The 10,000-nt window shown below is 44.3% G+C and overlaps 1 protein-coding gene across 3 annotated transcripts in view; it reads left to right on the forward strand.

The window, feature by feature from the left end:
• Window positions 1-10,000, forward strand: part of bbs9 (Bardet-Biedl syndrome 9) — a 139,101-nt gene that overhangs the window by 36,114 nt on the left and 92,987 nt on the right. For all 3 annotated transcript variants that reach the window (XM_065958093.1, XM_065958095.1, XM_065958094.1), the window contains exon 14: window positions 4,521-4,625. In XM_065958093.1, the coding sequence (XP_065814165.1) occupies window positions 4,521-4,625 (105 nt within the window). The remainder of the gene's footprint in view (window positions 1-4,520; window positions 4,626-10,000) is intronic.

The raw sequence follows: 10,000 nt of genomic DNA on the forward strand, positions 1-10,000 counted from the left end.
CCTTCCCTTCCTCCCTCTCTCTCTCCGTTAGCGTCGGGCATCGATTGATTTTCATCTTTACGGATTCTCGTCGAGACTCTGATCGTTTTCACTCGTTATTATTTGGTTCAGAAATTAAAGTCATGACATGAAAGACTTCTTTATGGAGAATTAAATTCACAAACCTCAAATGAAGCCAAACATGAAATAAATCACCTGAGATTAAATGTTTAAGTTTCAAATAAATATTTGTAATTTAAGATTCTTTTGTGTGCCTCATAGCCGAGCGGTGATACAGCACCCCCCATTAATGACACATACTACTCGTTGCAGCCGCCGTGGGTTTCGAATCCGACCTCTGCCCTTTGCTGCATGTCACCCCTCTCCTCCCAACACTTCCTGTCGCTCTTCAGCTATCTGATCAATAAAGACACAAAAAAGCCCCAAAAAACAAGAACTTGAAGAACAAACAAAAAGACTCAAATTTAAGTTCATACATTTGGAAATTTCTGCCATTTTAAATGAACGATGCATGGCGAGGAAGATTCTGCATCGATGCAGTGACGGAACATAATCCATTAATGAGTACTAACGTTGCTTGCAGACTGTCCAGGCCGATTGTTTATTTTGGTTTACAAAGTAAAGACATTTATGTTTAAGCTGATTTCTGAAGTTCATTCAGAGAGAGAGAGTTCACGGTGGAGCAGGCGCAACATGTTACTCTTTAGGTTAAGTTATATAATGTTGTTCAAGAGTAAAACGTTTTTCTCACCTTCAGTCAGGATCAGGTCCATCGTGTTTCAGGTCCGACCCTCAGCAGAGAACGACCTGATCCTGACCTCTACGAGTCAGGGATCAGTGTTTAACACTTCACCGACGGTCACCTGAGAGTCGCCTGCTCGCCTCTCAAGACACACGCACACGCGCACACACACAGACGCACACACACACGATGGGGAGAGCAGTAGCAGTCGAGGAATGTCTCTGAACAAATTTACCTTCCAGATTTGTTTTTCTCTCGTTTTGCTTTTTATATTATTTGCACATGTCAAAGACACACACACACACACACACACACACACACACCCACACACACACACACACCCGTTTCCCTTCTCCTTGTGCGGTAAAGATCCCCATCTCCACCCCTCTTGACCTTCCACCTCCTCAAAACAGTCAGCACTCGGTTAAACCTGAGCTGTCAAGTACTATAACCTGAGGAGAGCTTCAGCACCACACACACACACACACACACACACACACACACACACACACACACACACACACATCAACAGAGAGGGATAGAAACAATGATTATTCTCAGTGCAGTGTCTTGAATCTGAAGATTCGGGTGTACTCTGTTCAATCGTCTACAAGTCACAGACACGTGCAAATACAATCTGCATCACCAATATACACAAACTATCTAGCAGCTATATTCCATGTCAGCTGAAGGTCTGCCGATATTTCTGCCATAGTTTCTTTTATGAGTCCTAAAAATCATTGACCTGAAATCGTACAGTGTTCGCTGACTTAATAGGAGATCTGTCTCTCTTTGCAGAAGTTAAAAAAAGGAGAAACTTTGTGAGTAAGAGAGTGTGAGTAACAGAAGTGATGAGGGCGAGAAGAAGAGGTGCATGAACGTTGGGAAAAAGGGGAGGTATTGAAATGGGGGACGTTGGGGGATTTCAGCCTCCTTTGCAGTTTGTTTTCGTTGGCTGTGGTGTTAATGGGTTAATGTGCTGGGACCAGTCTGAGCCGTCTCACTGGGTCGGATCGCCAGGTCACACTCACAAACACTTTACCTGGAGCTCACGGGTTGGACGACGCCCACAGCGGCCCTCTGACCTGTCCAGATGTGCCTGAATACACGCTGACAAGCTGAAGAGGAAAAAGGACGGAGATGGATAAAGAGAGAGAAAGAAAAGGAGGAGGAGGGATTACTTTGTGTCTTCTTCTGTGTTGTTTGTTGGTCTTAATGGGCCTGGGAGCACTTAAAGCACTTAAACCAGTCTGACCAGTTTGACCTGCAGGTCACCCAGGTTAAAAGCCTTCTGCTGACTGACAGGATGACAGGGAGGGAGGCGAGGGAGCAAGGAGAGAGGAAGGAAAGCAAGCAGGAGAGGGAGAAAGGAGGGCGATGGAAGGACAAGGGGAGGCAACGATTAAGAGGAGAAACTCTGAAAGGTATGAGAGGGAGGATGAGGACCAACAGAAGGAATGTAACTGATACTTTGAGTTTGTGTGCTGGAAAGACGTCTCATGCTGAGCAGTGATCTATCGGCATTATGTCGTCACAGAAAGGTTCAGAACGTGGTGGTAGGAAAGTTTGTTGACCGGTGAGGCAGACGATCAGGCAGCATCTGAAAAACAGTGCTTCTGACGCTATTCTTAAAGGAAGACTTTTTGATCCAGTAGGTGTCGCCCTTGAGCTCCAGAATGAAACCAAGACAAAATACTGTATGGCCACGCCTCCTCCATACTCAAGCCTCCGCTCTCCTCCAGAGACACACCTCCAACCTTTCTCCATTCTTAATCGCAGGAAAAAGTTATCAAATAGAACGCACCATAATTAAGCACCATTAAGACCAAGCAGACAGACTTGTCCTCTGCAATCAGCTGTGTCCTGCATTGTTGTGTTAGCATGCTAATGTTAGCTTCACATTGCATGTAAACTGTCACAGAATGAGCGTGATCTAAAAACTCTTACTAACATCCAACTAATCAGTGAGTATGTTCTTCTTCTCTCTAGTTCTTGACTAAAACAGCTTTTATACACAAGGGGAGGAGCCGGCCGTCCCGTCCATGTAAACACGGCTCTGACAACAACACAGCCAGTGGGACTCGAGCTTCTCACTCATTGTAGACAGTCATGACTCAGAGACACATTTACACAGGATAGACTGGATTTATAATATGCACATTCTTCCTTTAATTATAACACTGAACGGTGCTGTGTAGTCAGATGAAGCACTAAAGGAGAAGCGTGTGTTTAGGTACTATATCTTAAGATTTTGAGCGAACATGGCGAGCGCTCTGTGACGGTCTCTGTTGGTCTCAGTTTGCAGCTACAGACGACATCAGGCTGTTACTATATGAGGATACATTTCTGAGTGTTGTCTTTAAAACATTCTTCTCTCTGCTGCTGTCACATCCTCGCTGACTCTAAACTGCCTCTACTGGTCATGTGTGTGTACTGCAGCTTGCATACATTTTTGAAGATGTGCACAGCTGACGTAGGAGGCACGAGGCAGCCATCGTGCACACACAAACGCATAATAAAAAAATAAGTATACCTCTGGCCTTAGTGTTGACTTGCTTCCGTGGAAGAGATGCAGTCGAGGAGTCCGAGGCTTCATGAACGTCAGAAGGGATGTAAGCGAGAGACGTAGAGAGGAGGTCACGCTGTCATGGCGTCTGACGGAGTGTGGAGAAAGTGTCTGTCTGCTTTTTATCGTTGATCTCATCTTCTGTCTACTCGTCTTTCATCTCCTCTCATCCATCTCTCCTCTTTCCCCTCCTCTTCCTCCTCCTCTTCCTCTTCCTCTCTCTCTCTCTCCTCCTCCACACACACACACACACACACACACAGAGGAATACTTGAGGTTCGGTCACCTGTAACGGCTGAGCTCAGGAACATCACGCCCCATTACACCACCACACCACCGTGTGTGTGTGTGTGTGTGTGTGTGTGTGTGTGTGTGTGTGTGTGTGTGTGTGTGTGTGACTGCATGAAGCCATTAGCTGTAATATATCCTTTCCTCTCTGTCTGTATTTGATCCTCTCTCTCTCTCTCTCTCTCTCTCTGTTGTGTGTGTGCTCTTGAATTGAAGTTAAAGTCAGCGTTGTTAATCCTCTGTCCTCACCTCGTCTGGAGATATTTATCATGTGTGTGTTCCTGTACATGAAGGGGTCTGCTCAGTTTGGGCTCTGCTGTATCCTGACCTGTCCACACCTACAAAACGCTGACTGTGTGTGTGTGTGTGTGTGTGTGTGTGTGTGTGTGTTTTTCATTGGCTGCCATGTTTCCTTCTCCGTCGTTAAATGTGTCCCTTCTTAAAAAAACATCAGCTTCATTTTAAACAGTAAGAAAACTCGCTGAAGATCATCCGTAAGAGTGAATAATTAAATTACTTACAACAATACGAGCGCCCAATAATGATCAGGACTTAAACTAAAAGGGGGCGAGACAAGACCCCTCAGTCCTGCTCTGGGTCGGTGCTCCTCCTGATAACTCCCTTTACATCATCTCTAAATGATTTCAGTTTGAAGCTCAGACCACATCACCGTCTGCCTGTGAAGTCTGTGATGTTGTGACTCTGTACCCTGACGAATAGAAACACGTTTTGGATTCTCATTATGAGACAACTTGAAGGTTAAAGTCCAAGAAGACGGACTTTTGATCGTATAAGAAGCAACACAAAGCGATAAAAGAGGAAGTAAACATCGGAGTCGTCTTTTCGTTCCTCGCTTCTGGTCGTTTCTGTAGTTTGGACGTTTGCGTTCCTCTCCCTGTAAATGTTTCTCTTGTCTCTCTGCAGGTTTCGGAGCGTCCACAGTCGTGGAGTTCTCAGCTTTCCTAAACGGCAGGTACTCCCCCGCCGACCTGACGGGAGACATCACCGTGTCCTACAGGTCGCCCACAGGTAACACAAAGACTGCTTCCTGTTTGTACTTTTCTCTTTCAAATGTCTTCTTCTCCATTATGTTCACATTCAGCTGTGATGCCTCTAAAAGACCATTCTGGTGTTTGTGCACTGTGATGACGGCTTTTAGGGGCGGAGTCAAACTGGTGGCAGGAAGTTAGCTAGCGGTAGGTTGTGGTCAGCTTACTTCAGAAAGTTCTGGAGCACCTTGACGCCTTCTCTGATTATTTCAAAAGTTTGTCAGCAGAAGGCGATTTGTCTCACAGTGACCACCTGAGGTTTCCTGAAGCCTGGCTCCTCCCCCTCCCGACAGTCTCAGGCGTGTTCCCGACTCGAGGCGGCTCTGAACCGATGACCTGCTCAGATGAATTTACAGTGTGACATTCAGTTGTTTGTGTTCACACATGAAGCTCGCCATGAAACCTTCAGATAGATAGATAGATAGATAGATAGATAGATAGATAGATAGATACTTTATTGATCCTGAGGGAAATTCAAAGCATCCAGTAGCAGGTTACAAAGACGTACATGACATTAAACATTTGTTACAAATTATCCACAAAACCGACGCCCCCCTCCCATTCATATATATTAACCCGAAAAAAAGATTTAAAGAATACCCCTAGATGAATCAAACTTAAACCTGTGCAATTAAAAATACTTTTACAAGAAATGTACATAACCCATGCAGGGATAAAAATATACAGTATGTGCAATTTAAAGGCTTTATATGCAATTCTTTGATCCAGCAGATGTCGAATTCTTCTTTTCTCTAGTCCCTCAATGAAACAACTTTTATGTGCAAGGGGATATAAACAAACTGAAAATAGGACTCGGAAAGCATCACAGACAGCGGGACTCGGGTGTTACACCCATTGTAGACAGTCATGACTCACAGAGTTATTTTCAGAGGATGTACTTGATTTCTATTACATTTAGGTGTGAAAAGTCGCATATAAAGCCTTTAAACAAGAACCTATAAACAGTTGAGGAAATATAATAAAATAAAAAAGTGTTGACCTTCTGAAGTTGTGAAAGACGTTTTAGAGTCTTACATTGTCGTTACATTTTGAAATTTCATGAATCTTTGTTGCTTTTAGATTCTCAGCCTGTAAATACGTCAACTCGTTTGTGCTGCAGCAACACGTGAGCCTCAGAACCATCAGCGGCCTGAACAACGTCTCCACACATGAATCTGAACCTTTCTCCTCTATCAGGGAAACCACCACGACGACCCACTTGGCCCGTAACCATCGAGTATGATTTAAACCAAACCCCTGACTTTCTTTTTTTGTATTCAACATTTTTATTAGTTTTCAAACATGGAATCACAAAAAAAAAAAAAAAATCCCGTATCGTACATAGAATCTTGTACAACGTGAGAGAAATGGACAAAGCAAAAAAAAAATAAAAAAATTATAGTGCACACACTGTTTCCCCGGGTTAAATACATCTGTCCAATATTAAAATGAATCAAATTACTAAATTGACCTCTTAAGTTACAAGCAGTAAAAGGGCCCCACGTAAGCATATATTGATCTAGTTTGTCCAACAGAGAATATGTTACTCTCTCATAAGCTGCTAATTGAGCCACAGTTGTGGCCCATTCTTCATAAGGAGGTGGGTGTTTCCTCCTCCAGTGTAAACCCATGACTTTCTGTAGCTGCATGATTTAGTCACAGTCTGAACTGTAACATCCTGAAACATCCTGTGTTCTGTAAGAGTGCTGAACAACAGCTGCTGAAGAGCGCCGCCTGACGTAAAGACATCTGGGCTCTTTCCAGAGGCCCCCCCCCCCCCGGCTCGGTCCAGGCATCTGTTTCCAAATCCGGCAATATTTCTGGAAGATTTTACTTTCCCCTTCAAACCCACAAACTCGCTCTTTCTTTCAAATGTCACACACGTCACTTTAAAAAAAAAAAAAAAAGCATTCGTTCAAAAAGCAGTTTGTGGATGTGTGTTTTCACGCTATTGTTTCTCTTGGATTACATTTGCTTTGGCGGGCGTCTCTGAGCGGAACAGTCTCTTTTCCCCAGAAGCAGATTTAATGTGAAACGTCTGGAAGTGCTGGGAAGTGTTTCTTCTTTGTGAAGCTTTTATTGTGATGCTAAAAATAAACTGAAAATAAGGAGGATTTTGGCAAGCTCTGGGGCCAAGCAGCGGGGGTAGAATATGTCAGGGGGGGAGGGGTCGTGTGGTTTTGGATGGGACCTGTTGGACTGGAGCTACACCTGGAAGAGGTTTGTTAAAATGTTGGAGGAAGAAGAGGCGTGCAAGGCTGGAAAAAAAGCACAGACATGAGCTGCACTTGGAATCAGAGGAGGTGAATGGGGGGGGAGACCAACATCTCACACTCCTGCTCAGCTGATAAGACATCAAATCAGGTGTTGAGTGACTGACTGAAATGATGAAGTGACCTTACTATATGATCAGACATTAAGGAAACATGCTATGTTGAAGTGCTGGCCTCTCTGACAACAATGCAGCAGCCAGTATGTCTTCCTTCTAACTTTAGATTCTGGTCCTGAATGCTCTGGATTTGTTTGGACCAGAGAAGGTAGGCGGTTTTAAGGCCCCCCCCCACACGGCCGTTTTGGACGCCCCTCAGTTTGCCAGATATGAGAGCAGTTATCAGGTCAAACCAACAGGTGTTGCAGCGATGGAAGCGGGCAAGAGAAGGTGAATGTCTTTTTCAACGCCTTTTTTCTCCTCTCTTAATAAATCATCAGGGTCTTATTTAAAAAATAAAAAAGCTAAACATCGTCTTCATCTGTAAATAAGTCGTACTCTTTGTCTCCATCTGCAAAGTCCCAGTCCAAGTCAGTCATCGGTGCATGAGTCGGACTTCAGTCAACAACGCTGACTCAGATCTGATTTATAGAAATCCAGATTCCAGTGGCTTGTTCTGTTCAAATCGTCACTCCCACCTGAAGTGTGAACGCAGCGTTTTATATTTGTGTGTGTGTGTGTGTGTGTGTGTGTGTGTGTGTGTGTGTGTGTGTGTGTGTGTGTGTGTGTGTGTGTGTGTGTGTGTGTGTGTGTGTGTGTGTGTGTGTGTGTGTGTGTGTGTGTGTGTGTGTGTGTGTGTGTGTGTGTGTGTGTGTGTGTGTGTGTGTGTGTGTGTGTGTGTGTGTGTGTGTGTGTGTGTGTGTGTGTGTGTGTGTGTGTGTGTGTGTGTGTGTGTGTGTGTGTGTGTGTGTGTGTGTGTGTGTGTGTGTGTGTGTGTGTGTGTGACCTTATCTCCTCGTCTCTCCCTCTAAACGCTCAGCCGGTATGGTTGGAATGCCTCACTTTGTCTCTATCTCTTTTCCTTTTTGTCTTCGCTGCCACCCAGGGCTGATGATTACACCTTCACCCCCCCCCCCCCCCCCCCCGTCTTTAAGCCTTACAAAGGCTCTGACATTTAAAAACAGCGTTGACTCCTTAAGCCCTTCAAAGGCGGCTGGACGGAGGCTGCAGTCGTTACAATCTAGAAAGAATTTCATTAGTGTTCCTCTGAGTTTCTGAACACGCTGACATCGGGCCTCACACAAACACAGCCACCGAGTCAGCACTTACAGTAAACTGTGAGCTCATTCACATCGGACATTTTCATCGGAGCAGACAGAGATAAGTTGTAGTTGTTTCCATAAAACACAGCCAGCCATGATTCACTGGCAGCTGAGCCAGTTTGTTTGGAAACCCGGGGAGCTTACTTCTCCATGTTTCTTCTTTTCTTCTGTGTTACCAACTAGCTCATGGCAGGTAACAAAGGAGGGAGGCCACACAGAGTTAGTCATTCAAATAATCGTTTAATTAACTAAAGTATCACTATACATACATATATGAAGGTCATCCAGTAGACAATAGACATAAATGTACTGATGTTTGCAGGATGCCCAGCTGAGAGAGAGTGAGCACATCTCTTGGGCAGGCCTAAATCACTTTCTGAAGGCCCTACTCAGCTGAGCAGGCACCAGCTGACGACCCTCCCAGTTCCACTCACATCCCAACTCCACTCACCTGGATAGAACACAAGGTTGAGAGACAAGAAACACAAAAACAGACAGGCAGAGTGGGAGCAAAAAAGGGAGGGGTCGTCACATCGCTTTGATGGATTCTGTCAGAGCGAGCAGCATCTCTGTATGTTGACGTCTCTCCAGGAGGCTGTTCAGTCTGTCCCTGTTTAACCACCCGGCCTGTAGTCCACATGCAGGAAGTCTCAAAGGCTGATGTCAGTGTTTCCTCTGCCAAGCTCGTGCTGTGATTTAAAAACGGAGAAACACTGGAGTGGAGCTTTAGACCAATGACAGAAGAGCACATGGATCAGGCCCTGATTAGGAATGTAATGTTACCTTACAATATAAAATAAATACAAGGGCCGCCAGTAGCCTAGTGGTTAGTGTGCCCGCCAGTTGTACGGAGGCTGTAGTCCTCCAAGCAGTCGGCCTGGGTTCGGATCCGACCTGTGGCTCTTTCCGGCATGTCATTCCTCTCCCTCTTTATGCACCGTTATATCTCTGAATAAAAATCCCCCAGAAATCAAAACAAGATGGACAATTTAAATCGATTGAGGAAAAATATAAATCGTAATGTTTTTGTGTAAACCAGCGAAGGATAAATCTCATGGTTTGGATCGACTAAAAGAAAGATTTTAGTAAATTAACTATTCTTCCTCTGCTAGCATCGCATCGTAAAGCATCGCTTAGAAATGTATCATAACACATTTTAACGCATCGTATTGTATAGTATCACATTTGCAAATATTACAAGACTACTTCCGTACTTGTTTTTGTCCCTTTACTGAAATTATGAAGAATACAATTTTTTTTCTTTGTTTGTGAAAACCCTCGGTGTGCACAGAGAGAGTGAATTTCTAGATGTTTCATTTCTAGACTTTAACACCTTCTAATCCTTCTGCGTTATTCTTCATGTTAGAACGCCTCGTGGTCATGACACGTTGAACCTTAACACATCCTAATGCATCCCAGGTCTCGCTTGAAAAAGAGATTACAAAATATCATTGAGACTACCTGCTAAAATAAAGGTAAAATTAAAAAATCATAACGCGTTGCATCCTAACACGTCTTGGCGCACAAACGCATCCTAAAGCATCTCATCGTAGTGTATCCCATTTGGTAAAAGAACAAGACTACTTCCGTCGTTGTTTTTCCCAAACTCTTGGTTTGTGAAAACCTCGGTGTGCACAGAGAGAGTGAAGAGTCATTTCTAGATGTTTCATTTCTATACTTTAACACCTTCTAACCCTTCTGCGTTATTCTTCACATTAGAACGCCTCGTGGTCATGACACGTTGAACCTTTGTCTCGACCACGCCAGCTAATGGATCCATTTCACTCATTTCTGAGCCGTTTCAGGAGGTTTCAGAGCAGGAAG

This window comes from Labrus bergylta, chromosome 8, assembly GCF_963930695.1.
Source record: "Labrus bergylta chromosome 8, fLabBer1.1, whole genome shotgun sequence".
In the NCBI taxonomy this organism is placed as follows: Eukaryota; Metazoa; Chordata; class Actinopteri; order Labriformes; family Labridae; genus Labrus; species Labrus bergylta.